General features: G+C 48.9%; 1 protein-coding gene across 2 annotated transcripts in view; it reads left to right on the top strand.

The window, feature by feature from the left end:
- The window catches only part of ACBD6 (acyl-CoA binding domain containing 6), a 180,061-nt gene extending 177,457 nt beyond the window's left edge, over nt 1–2,604 (top strand). Inside the window, exon 8 of one of the 2 annotated variants that reach the window (XM_075528046.1) lies at nt 2,327–2,604. In XM_075528046.1, the coding sequence (XP_075384161.1) occupies nt 2,327–2,481 (155 nt within the window). In that variant the 3' untranslated portion in view covers nt 2,482–2,604. The remainder of the gene's footprint in view (nt 1–2,326) is intronic. The other variant, XM_075528052.1, reaches the window with a different exon arrangement.
- Nucleotides 2,605–12,327: the final 9,723 nt, after the last annotated feature.

Below are 12,327 nucleotides of genomic sequence, written 5' to 3'. Positions count from 1 at the left end.
CTGAGTCCATTCTAACTCAAGGGTTGGGCCCTATATATGATTTCCGGGGCTGTATATCTTTATGGGAGCAGACAGTCTCATTTTTGTCCCACAGAATGGCTGGTGGGTTTGAACTTCCCACCTTGTGATTAGCACCCCAACATATAACCCACAGCACCACAAGGGTTCCTTTATCTACCTACCTACCGGCTCCAAGCCCTCCTTGCATCTTCCCTGAAGGACAAGCTCCTCGCTGTCCACAGTGACTTTCCATGTCACTGTGTAGAATTCGCATCCTAACAGAGACAGATTATGCCACTCCCTCTGTGATAAATGCCTGAGACTCACTTGATAAACCCGAAACTTCTCAGCATGCTGCCCAAGGCCCTGCATAATTTGACTTCAGTCTCTACCTGCAGCTCTTTATGTGTTGCTTCTCTGAGCCACGCCAGTTCCTGGCATTTCCTGTGCTCTCCTGGCATCTGTTTGTGGTGGCCTCACTCTGCAGTGCCTCTCAGTCTTAGCTCACCTGGAATTTCGCCCATCCTTCAAAACTTAGTTTACAGGCCACCTGCTTGACAGTTGTGGTTTTGGGGAGGCTTTCTTGTTTGTTTGTTTGTTTTTGCTTTTTGTAGTCCCTCATTGATGGCATCCATGCATACACCCCACCCCATCCCACCTGTAGAGTTGTTGTTTTTGTTTGTTTGTTTGTTTGTTCTGATTACGTGAGTATCTCTGCCATAGCACTTACCTATTCTTTTGCAGTTGAATTCATTGAATACACGTTGGCCTAAATACATTTCTAGTTCATCCCCAAGACTCTTCTTGTTTGTAGCCTGGATATAACACTGTAGTTTACGCTCAATAAAATGACCATTCAGCCAAGTTCCACATACTGCTTTCTTCCCCCTTTTCCCCTTAACCCTTTGTTGTTGCTGTTGTGTAATGTAATGCACACTATGAAGTGTCTGTGAAGAATTTAAATGATAACATTAAAAAAAAGAGCCCACCCTCTCTCTGCCACCAACCTCTCTGAGCTGTTCTGTGGGTTCCTGTTAACGGCCTGGCCTCCTCTCGCTCCCCAGAGAGTGCCTGGCTCCCACGACTGCTTTTTATGGCTGCATTTATCTTCTTTATAGTTTCACTTCATATGTGTGTCTCTGAACAATGATGTTTAACTTTCTCCAGTGTTTTTGTTTTGTTTAAATGGGATCATATTGTGTGCGTTCTTTTACCTTGCTCTCTTCCTTCAGCCTTGAGTTTTGGCGCTGTGTTCTGTGTGAAGCATCATAGTTCATTGGTTTCCGGTGCTGTACAGAATTGCTTGGTGTACACAGTGTTGCATTTGCTCATGATACCATTGGTGGGCATTTGGTTGTTTACACCGCAGGCATTTACAAGCGCACCTGCTGTGGACATGTTTGCAGAGAATTCCTGGAGCGTGGGAGCAGGCCAGAGCTCGGAGGCCAGCTGCTGGGTGGGAGAGAGTGCCCAGCTTCCCGAGTGCCCCTCAGAGCTTGTGCTGGCCTGAGGCTGTCATTCCCCCCACCTCGTGGGTAGGACATGGCAGCTCCTGGATTTGTTTTCATTTTCCCTGATTGCCCAACCGTTACTTGTCTCGCCCTGGTCTGTCGCGTGTCTTTTTCTGCCTTCTACCTCATTAGCTCAGCACCATCTAATTCACAGATATTTGACTCTTCAGTGATGTGCAATGCCAGCTTTGTCATAAACCTAATTTCCAGATGTGTGCAAAAATTAGATGGTTCTCTGTTCCATTCCTTTGGCCTGCTTGTCTGTTGTGGATGCCTCTTTGTAAGAAGCCTTAATATCTATAGGTCTTTTGTCCCCCCTCTAAGCCTGTTAGTAGAATGGGTTAAATGTTGGGCTGTTAACCGAAATGTCAACAGTTCAAACCCATCAGCTGCTCGGCCGGAGAAAGGTGTAGCAGTCTACTTCCATGAAGATGTTCAACTTTCGAAACCATTGGAGCAATTCTCTGCCCTGTGGGATGTAAGGTTGCTATGAGTTGCAGTCAACTGTCTAGCAGTGGGTGGGTGGGTAGGTTGGTTGGTTGGTCGGTCGGTCGGTCGGTCGGTCAGTTGGTTAGTCAGTCAGTCAGTCTGTCTGTCAATCTGGGTTGGGTTGGGTTAAGCCTGGGACCCTGAATAGTGACATGTATTATTCTTACGAAGCATAAAAAGTTCAATGGAGAGATGATTGGATGGCGAGGCTGGGTCTTTCTTCAGCCCCTGCCATGTTGCTCCACTGCCATGTTGCTTCAAACTGCCGTATTTTCTTTGTCTCACATATGTACACTTGTTTTCATGTCTGTCCCTGTCCCTTTCAGCTGCTGCCTGTGAGTTTTTGGACATTGTGGAGCTGCTGCTGCAGTCTGGCGCCGACCCCACGCTCCGTGACCAGGATGGCTGCCTGCCGGGAGAGGTGACGGACTGCAAGGCCGTGTCCCTGGTGCTGCAGCAGCACACAGCTGGCCAGGCTTAGCCCGGGGACCAGCCACGCCACGTGCTGTCTAGCACAGGGCTTCAGTGACGTGAGCAAATGGCAAATATAACACTCCTTTTGATAGGCTCTGGCTAATAAAATCAGGACATTCTGAGGAACTGGGATTTTGAAGCCTCAGCAGTTCATTCCACTTGTCTGCGTTCTGGGAGGGAGTTGGGGTGATGAACATGTGTACGGTGCATAACACAATCCAATTCTGCTGAGCATGCTCGGAAATTTATCACTGCTCAGGAGGGAGGAGGGGAGAGGAGGAGACAGGTCGTATTTCACAGTGGCCGCACTGTTAAACAACACGGCAGCCCTAGGTGCCCAGCAGCCCTGTTCTGGCCATCAGGAGCCGTTCCGTGCGATCCCGGTCTGTGGCCCCCGGTGTCCGTGTGGCGTTTTATCCAGCTGATCGGAGAAGTTAGCTCAAAGGTCTGTTTGTTAGCAGAATTGAGAGGGTAGGGCAGTTGGGTGCTAGGAACAATAGATAATTTGTCACAAAAGGGGATGTAGAAATCTAAAGAACAAACAAGTTTCTGGAAAACCTCAAAGCCCTGGCAGTTGAGAATAAGACTGAGCCCCTCACGTGTGGATGGAAACATTGATTCTGGGGCCGGATTCCTTAAAGTCACCTGCACAAAACAGGAGAGGGAGGGACTGCCCCGGGGCCTGCGCCAACAGCCTCCGGAAATGGTTTCCAGCCTGAACTGGCAGGCTGATTTGGGTCTCATGTGAAATGCTCTATAATGCCTCAATACTAAGGAGCTCTGGTGGTGCAGAGGTAAAGCAGTCCCCCGCTATTCAAAAGGTCAGTGGCTCAAACCCACCAATCGTTCACGCTGTGAGAGAAAGACTCAGCCGTTGGCTTCCATAAAGATTTACAGCCTTGGAAACTGTACGGGCAGTTCTCCTCTGCCCTGCAGAGCCTCCGTGAGCCGTAATTCACCGGTGCCGTGGGCTTCTTTATGTGCCACTGTGGAGTCAGCCAACAACAAGCTTGCTTCGTGGAGCCCGGCGTCTTCCTTGGCTGGGACGGACCTGGCCTGCTGGAGCAAAAGCAAGGTCTGGTTTCACTTCCTCCTCGCACAGTGGCTCTCCACCGTCTAAGGCCGCCACCCTTTCATACAGTTCCTCAGGTTGTGGTGACCCCGACTATAAAATCATTTTTGTTGCTACTTCATCACTGTCATTTTGCTACTGTTATGAATCAGGTGACCCATGTGAAAGGGTCGTTCGACCCCCAAAGGGGTCAGGACCCACAGGTTGAGAACCACTGTTCTAAGGGAATTCGGTGCACTTTTTGTTTATTATTCCCCATAAATAGTTTTTAAAATCCCACCCCCTGGAGTGAGCCAGCAGCAGGGCTCCCGCGGCATTGAGCATTGCAGCCCTGCAGCGCTATGTCCTGCACCAACTCCTGCCTTCCTTCCCTCCCTGCCGGCCCTCGCCCTCGGCCGCACTGCTGCCTGCCGCTGCTTGACAGAAATGGCACTCATCCGGGACTGGCTGCATCAGCCAGGGATCCACTGCCAGCCTTCCTCCTGGTCCTCGCACCTCTCCATGGCCCTGTGCACCTGGGCACCCCCCCCCTCACTACACCCCCCTCAGTGCCGCACACTTGGCCAAGCTGACTGCCTGTATCCAGTGAATACAGCTCTCTGCCTTCGTCCCATAGGCTCCCATAAGGTTTCATTATAATAGACTTTACACTGATTTAATCATCCATTGTATGGGGACTGCCTCTACATAATATGGTGTTCACATAACGTCCTATTTCATAGAATGTTTTGTGGCTAGTAAGTATTTTATCCATTTTTAATTTTTTCTAAGTGTCTGGAAATTATATGCATGTTAAAACATACTAAAATGTTACTGTAATTCTAGGAGAACTTTCTCCTTATTATGTGTCCCTTTACCGCAATCTTAGTTACATTATAGCCTATTAAGCTGACTCTCTCATGTTCCACATTAATTGAATGTGTTTAAGAAACTTGATAGGCTAGTTACAGTGAAAGTGACCAGGATCTTGAGCACAGTTGTTGATTAAATTTCGTTGAGATTTTTAGGCATTAGTAAATTAAAAGTGTGTGTTCTTTTCCTATCTGCAGCATCGTTCTCTGCGTAAGAAGCATTCCAGGGCCTCGTTTTTATCATGCCCCTTTTAAAATTTGACCATGATATTTCTTAGGTGATTTATAATTATAATTTTATAATTTCTAATTTCACTTGTAAGATTTTGAATTTACACTCACTGAAAACAGTCAACCCCTAATTCACATTCTCAAGTACATTTCAAAATCCATTTCCAAAGACTTGTATTATTTTTTATCAATACCCACATTTTTAAAAACCTTGCTGTCAAAGAACCTGGGTGCTCTTCTTGTGCCTGCAGGGAGATCTTACCCACAAGGGGAGGAAGCTGGAGCCGACTTCGTTTCATTCCCTTCACCGGTAGAACACGGCGCCAGCGCAGCACGCCCAGCAGATGGAGGGCTCCATTGCCAAGGGCGGCCCTGGGTCCTGCCGAGCAAGCACACAGGTTTGCTCAAGCAGAGCTTGCTCACTGCCCCAGGTGTTCGTGTAACAGTAGGATAAAACCAGCACATACGGTCATGTTTACTTTAGTGTGCATTGGACTCTGCTATGCAGAGCTTTCTGTCCCAGACAGATTAGGAATGTTCAAGTGAATTTGTGTTAGGAACTATCACAGACAGTTTATTCTCTCAAGGTTCATTTCTGAACAGAGCTCAGCCTCCATTTCCATTCAGTTTTCCCACACTTTTTTTTTCTTTGAATATTATTCCCTGTGATGGGAATTCAATTTTCCTCCTCCATGGTTCTGACTTTCCATTTAGTATCTGTCATGCATGTGGGCATTTCTGAATAGTCACCACCATGTTCTTTCAGGGGAAACCCAAAACTGGGCAGTACTGCCTGTCCCATCTCTTCTCCCCCACCCCCCACCTCCCACCCCTGCAGGCCACTGGGAGGATCCAAGGGGTCTGGCACAAGCAGATGCCTACACTTGATCCTGGATTATGGGCTGTCGTACAGTTTTTAACCACCAGGGGAAGGGCTGGATCAGGTTTTTGTTTGTTTCTCTGAAGAGGGAGTGGTCGCCCACAACAGTTTGGGAACCTATGGTCTAGCATCATAAAGGGCCAGGCTCACGTGCAGTGACTTTGTGCTGCCTCACTCTTCACATTGTCTAAACTGTGCATCAAGCCTTTCCTGCCCTCGCCTCACTCTCAAGTTCACATTTCTTCCTTTGTCTTGTCCTGCTGGCCACCTCAGGAGATGAGTCCACACCTGAACACATACCTCGCCCTATCTTCCTGTGTCCTTAAAAGAGGGGGAAAAATAAAATAAGAGAAGTGGGTTGCTTTTCTATTTTCTTCTTTCTTTCCTGAAGATCCCATGATCAAGAAAACACTAGTGACCCTGTTTAATGCTTATTCATAATTGTTGCTGCCTTTGGCCGTTACCCACTGACCAAGGTGGCCTTGCTGCCCTCACAGCGGTCCTGATGGAACTGGCGGACAGGGGGACTGGAGAGACAGGTCTATAAACAAGCATCAAGGAGAGGCAAGGGGAAGTCCCTGCGTCACCTCCCTTCAGAACTTTTGCCTGAGCCCCACTCCTCATTCGTGGGGAGTTCCAGATTGCTCTGACAAAGGCTGACACACTTCTCCCAGGAACACAGTGCTGTGCATGGGGCGTGAAGAGTTCACAGGTTTGACTCGCCATTCTTGGACCACACAGGAGCCAGGGACCCCAATAAGAACCCCCTTTTTGGCAGGGGGGTCTTCTTAGCCCAATAATTCTGTAATGAGCAACCTTTTATTGGCTGACCCAATGTTTAATTTTAATGCTTTGCCAAATGATATCTGGGTGTTCCTGTTGCATATTCAAAAGAAGGAGAGGGGGTTTGGTTTAGGTTCCTCCCCATCATTGGCCAAGATTTGAATACTGTGCATGAGTCACAGTTTAATCACTAACCGCCACTATGGGAAATAACTCAAGAAGCCAGGACGGGCTCCTGAACTATTAATCTCGGGTTCTGTTGAAGGGCAGAAAGTAGCCCACGTGTTCACTTCTGTGTAACACTGACGCCTTGTCGTATGTGCTTCGGTTTCTTGCCTTTTCGGAGTTCTTTGTTGTTTAACGTACCTGCCTGTACACTGAGTGCGAGTGCTGTTGGCGGCAGACAGAGCGAGGGGCAGGGCCACAGCTAGATCCAAGTCTGCTGAGTCCCGGGCTTGCTCTGAAACCACAGCACTTGCTCACGTGTCACAACTCTTCCACCATTCAACCCAAACATACCAGGGAGACTCAAAAGGTTCATGACAAATCCCATCTTTTCTTTCCCACACACATTTGAAAGCCCCCTGTCTTCCTTGAGAGCATCGTGTCCTAGTCCACTGATAATTTAGAGTTAATGATAGGTCGTCTCACTTCATGAGCCATGTTGAGAGAAGCCTTATGGAAATTCATGAAATTCAGAATCTAAATCGTTTACACCTAATGCAACCGTATCTGTAGTAGCAGGGAAGGCATCAGCCAGCTGGCCACGTGCTGCTCTCCTTTGCTCGTCAGGTGTTACTGTAACAGCCACTGGATAATAATCCGGAATCCAATCGATTAGCCCTTTTTAAATGCTTCCGCATTTTTCTAACAGAAAGGCTGCTAGAATCCAGTGAACCTGTGTATTAAATAGATGTGGACTTTTTGTTGTTGTTTCCCGCTGCCTGCCAGCTTTGACTACTTGGCTCTGGGCTCGTGTTCCGTGGAGAGTTTGGCGTCTCAGAGGATTAATGAATAAGGTTGTGTGATTGTGCAGAGCCGAGCCCTGGTTACAGAAGGTTTTAGTCCCTGGGCAAATGTGTGCGGCCGTTGACCATGGAGACTTTTAAATGTTTCTTCTTTTCATTAACTTTGTGAGTTAGTTGAAGGTTATCCATCCTTTTCCAAGTTTTTCTTGCATCCTGTGATTAGAATAAGAAGTCCAGAGGTTGTCCTCTACCATGCCAGCGCAGTAAAGTTAAAACAGAAGAACCCTCCTCTTCATGGATTGTGAATAAAAGCTTTGAAACTTGGAAAAGCTCAGTGCAGTGTTATATAATCATAACTTGTAAAATTATTATCCTTACTAACTTTCATCTTAAGTATCTTGAATTATTTCAATATCTGCTCACAGTTCCTTCACTAGAGTTTTGAGATCAAAGTGATTATCCAACTCAAAGGAGAAACGGTGTTTCTGTGTCCAACTTAATGGCGGAGTCCTAGAGGTGACCAGTGGGCTGCTAAATACAAGGTCAGCAGTGCAAACCCACCTGCCGGTCTTTAGGAGGAAGCTGAAGCTGTCCCTGGAGATTTTTACAGCCTCAGAGACCCCAGTGGGTGATTTTCTGTCCTGTTGCATTTCTATGAGACAGAATCAACTCGGTGGCAGTGAGTTCATCATACCACAAACCAAGCCCACTGCCATTGAGTCAGTTCCAACTCGTAGGTATTCTATAGGGTTTCCGAGACTGTACGTCTTTATGGGAGAAGGCAGCCTCGTCTTTCTCCCAGCTGGTGGATTTGAACCACCATCCGTAAGGTTAGTAGCCCAGCACCTACCCTGCAGTGCCACAAGAATCCCTTTCCCCTGTCATACTTACTGCTTAGTATTTGTTATATGCCAGTGCAATACGATTTTCAAAGATGCATTAATTGGCATTAGCTCTGCAGGATTGAATCATAAAAAAACATTCATCCTGATCTTTACTTACTCTTGAAGCAGCTGTTGTGTGCCTCGTGATCCTGCGTGGGTCAGCTTAGCGCTGAAGAGCTCCTGGCTTTTTATTTCAGACTTAATATGTTTTACTTTTATGCATGAATCCTCAAAAAATACCCTCCTGTTTTTTCCCACATCAATTTTTTTCTTGGCTCGATTGTAAAATAAGTGCCATTATTTTGCACTTGCTCTCTCGCGCTCTTCTTTTGCAATGCATGTACGAGAACTCCTATCCTCTTAGAGGAACGGGGCTCAGACTCCTCCTTGCTGCTATTCCTACTCAACTGAGAACGCAGGGACCCAGGTGAGCCTTGGAACTCGGAGGCGAAGAGCCAGGCGAGACACGTGTGAGGCATTGCCCCCCCCCTGGCAGGCCTGTGCCCCAGGGCAATGCCAACCCAAGTACAGGGTTCACTGCTCTTACACTGAAGAGATGACTGCTTGAGCCTAAAACTCCTGAGGTCAGGGCCTAGCCTATGGGACAGAGCAGGGCCTGCCGCTGGGGTTGATTTTCCCTCCCTGTGTCGCACTCCTGCGCGCCCTGTTAGGACTGAGGGGAAGTTCGGGTGATGGGCAGACACCGTGTGTAATAAAGGCTCGTGTCAGGGACACGCACCGCACACGCACGGCTCAAAAGTGGCGCAGCTTTCAGGGAGTGCATTTGCGGCCCAGGCTTAGACCTGGCTATGTTTATAGCACTTTAGCTCCCTTTGTGAGTTTGGACCCCTTCCAGAAAAAGAAGAGAAAGACATATATTATTGTTTATAATCTGCTTTATTCCTCCCAACCTTGACTGAACAGACTTGTGGATTGCTGTTTAAATCCCTCAGTGCCCTTAACTCCCGATACAGAAAGTGGTTAATGTGCATTCTCAACGAGGCTTGGCTTCCACTCCGGGAAATCACTTTAATTGAGAAGCATTTGATGTTTAAATGGGTTTTTTTTAATGATAAGTAAAGCCTGCACACATGCTGGGCATGAAAGACCTTGCTCTATCACATTGCTCCAGCATTCAGCCCTGCAGGTGACAGGTGTAGGGAAAGTGCCTCCCTGCTCCCGAGGTCACTGCCAACAGCCAGCTCTCCCTCCCTCCCTCCCTCCATGCCTCGGCTGACCAGGGAGGGCGGGAGCTGTCAAGTTCATAGGTGACGGTTTTCTGGAATCATAAGCTAGTCCCAGGTGACCCCAAAGCCCTTGCCTGGGCTGCCCATGGCTGTGCCCAAGCCATCTGTTGGAACCTATTTACAATCTTAATGGCTCTTTTCTAACTGCCTGTTTCCAACTCCACATGTGTGCCAAGACCACTCTCTCTGCCTGCAGTTTATCTTTCAGGAAGCAGTCTCCAGCCTCTCCCAACCTGGCCCGGGGGGGCAAGCAGGAGAGACAATGCTCAATCTTTTTCTTTTTTTTTCTTTGTTTGTGGGGTGGGGGAAGACAAAACTACCCTCTCCCCAAGTTCTAGAACCAGTCCAGTCTCACCTGCCTGCAATAGTTCTGATGTTCTGGCAAGCTGAGGGGACTGCTAAGCAGTCTCGTGTGAACAAGTCACCTGGACACCTCCTCTAGAGTGGTTCCCAACCTCCCTATACGGTGCCCCATTCATACAGTTCCTCGTGTGGTGGGGACCCCAGCCATAACATGATTTTCTTTGCTACTTCATCACTCTAATTTTGCTTCTGTTACGAATCAGGTGACCCCTGTAAAAGGGTGGTTTCACACACACACACACACAACCGCACCTCTAGAAGGTGTACACACACACACACCTTAGGGCTAATGTGAGAAATGGGAATCCTCATGGATAGCCTGCAGCTTGTCCTTTTAATTACCAAAGACATCCCCAATTGTGTTCAGGTTTTTTGTGTTTAATAACAAAGGATTAGACCAAAGGAAAGGATTATACAGGGAAAATCTGGACCAAGGAGAGGAGAAGGGGTGAATAAGGGTGTTGTACAGGCACACAGGCCTGCTTTCTCAGGATGTCACACCTGCTCCTTTCAGCTGGGGCCTGGGATGGCCCCTTTTGGATCACTGGACAATCTGGCCCAGGACTGAGAGGTGCCCGTGGGTCTGAGTACCGTCTGGAAAGCAAGTTCTTCTTAGGAAGTGGCAGTGTTCTACTCAGACCCAACAACTGGTTCAGAGTGTGCCTCAAATCTACAGAAATACCTGCTGGCAGGCCACCATGCTGAGGATGGCCTCTCGAGATTCTAGATTGTAATCCAGTGGTGGGTCAAAATTTACCGCACCCTGACTCCTGTGCTCCCCTTTATTCCTACCAGAGCTGAGCCGAGTGGCCTCCCAGGACCAAGCAGCTGGGGGGGTGGGGGGGTCGGGGAGAGGATGCAGGCCAACTACCCAGCACCCAGCTTGTCCCGAGCTGGGGTCGTCCTTCGTCCTCTCTGGCCGGCAGTTTCTTAATTGTTTTGTAGGTGGGTGCTCCCTGTGGAAAGTCCTCCGACAGAAAGCCAGGGGCATGTTCTTGCTCTCTTGCGATGGAGTGGAAGGGGAGAGCCAGATCCTCTCCTCGCTCTGAGCAGAGAACACATTTGATAACTCCTGGGAGTGGAAGCTGGGCACATTGAAAGTATCAAGTGGAAGTGATCCAAGAAATTGTCAGCCTGACACACAAAACAACTCACAGTGTATTGAACGCCTAGAAACAAGCTAGACAGGCTGTAGATGAGAGGGTGAGAATGGAAGACAAATGTGGCTCCCTAAGGACCCGGCCCAGAAGAGCCCCGGTGACATCCTAGGCTTCCCCTTGGGCTGCAACCTGCATGGTAGGCAGTTCAAACCCACCAGCAGCTGCACAGAAGAAAGGTTGCTTTCCATTCCTGTGAACAGTGCCAGTCTCAGAAACCCGCAGCATTGCCTTGGTGGCAGTGAGCTTGTTCGTTTTGTTTTTTTATGGTCTGGAAGGACACGGCCTATTTTCGGTAGCTCAAGAATAGTCAGAGCAGTAACCGACTGAGGTGCCACTCAAAGGATTGGGCAGGCAAAGGTAAGAAAAAGTCCCCCTGTGAGCCCCTCCTATTGCTTCCACCAACACTCCCCATCCACTGGATGCTGTCCTCTTCTCAACCCTCCCTGCACATATACAGCCCAGTCTTCTCAGTACTTACCGTGTGATATCAGTTCCTCCTCGGTGGAAGAGCTTTGAGTCTGCCCCTGAAGGCCGGAAAGTCCTCTGAGCATCTCCCTGGGCCTCCTGCCTGGAGCTGAAGCCTTCTTCCAGTGAATAGTGGGTTGTGGGCACAAAGTAGGTCTGGGAACTTAGACGGTGAACAACTCGGAGCCTAGCCTCTAGCATAAGACCTAAGCAAGTCATGTGCGGTGCTTGGTTGGTGGGTTATTTCTGCCCACAGGAAGAAGGAGATGGCAGAGACGTGGACTCTGCCTCTGTCTTGAGAAGACTCAGATACATCACATCAGCAAGTGAGATGAAGGCATGCGCTCTACCCGCGCCCCTTGGCCAGTCTCTTTCTCCCCTCCTCAAGAGATGCTCTGCAGCCACGGAAATGCTACCTGCTGCCCGCACACGCTGCCCACACAGTGCCACTTAGTGTGGGTGAGGAACTTCATTGGTAGCTTTGTTTTAATTAATTTACATTTAAATAGCCTAGAGGGGCCCTCAGTGCTCTATAAATTCTGAGTCTGTTGCTTTGGGGGAGGGGGCACTAAATGAGTCTGTTGATGGCTCCTGTCTGGCTCCAGCTCCAGGGCTCTCCCTCAGGCCTCTGCCTGGAAAAGCTTGTCCAGGGAAAGCCACCGGTGGCTCGGACAAGACCGTTCTACTCGGCTACCCACCTCCCAGTCAAATACAGACCACCTTCTCTAGGAGGAGGAGCCCTGGGGGTGTCGTGGCTGCTCGTTGGGCTGCTACCCTCAAGGGCAGCAGTTTGAAACCACCTTGGGAGAAAGATGAGTCTTCCCACTCTGGTGAAAAGTTAGCCTTGGAAACCCATGGGAGCGGTTCCACCATGAAAAGCCGGAACTTTCTCTGCCAGGCCAGCAGCCTGCCGTTTTGAGCATCCCGGTGGGCAGGGCTGGGGCTGTGG

Source organism: Tenrec ecaudatus, chromosome 1 (genome assembly GCF_050624435.1).
Source record: "Tenrec ecaudatus isolate mTenEca1 chromosome 1, mTenEca1.hap1, whole genome shotgun sequence".
Lineage (NCBI taxonomy): Eukaryota > Metazoa > Chordata > Mammalia > Afrosoricida > Tenrecidae > Tenrec > Tenrec ecaudatus.
The sequence above is the reverse complement of the archived record's forward strand: the minus strand, read 5'-3'. Positions and strand labels throughout refer to the sequence as shown.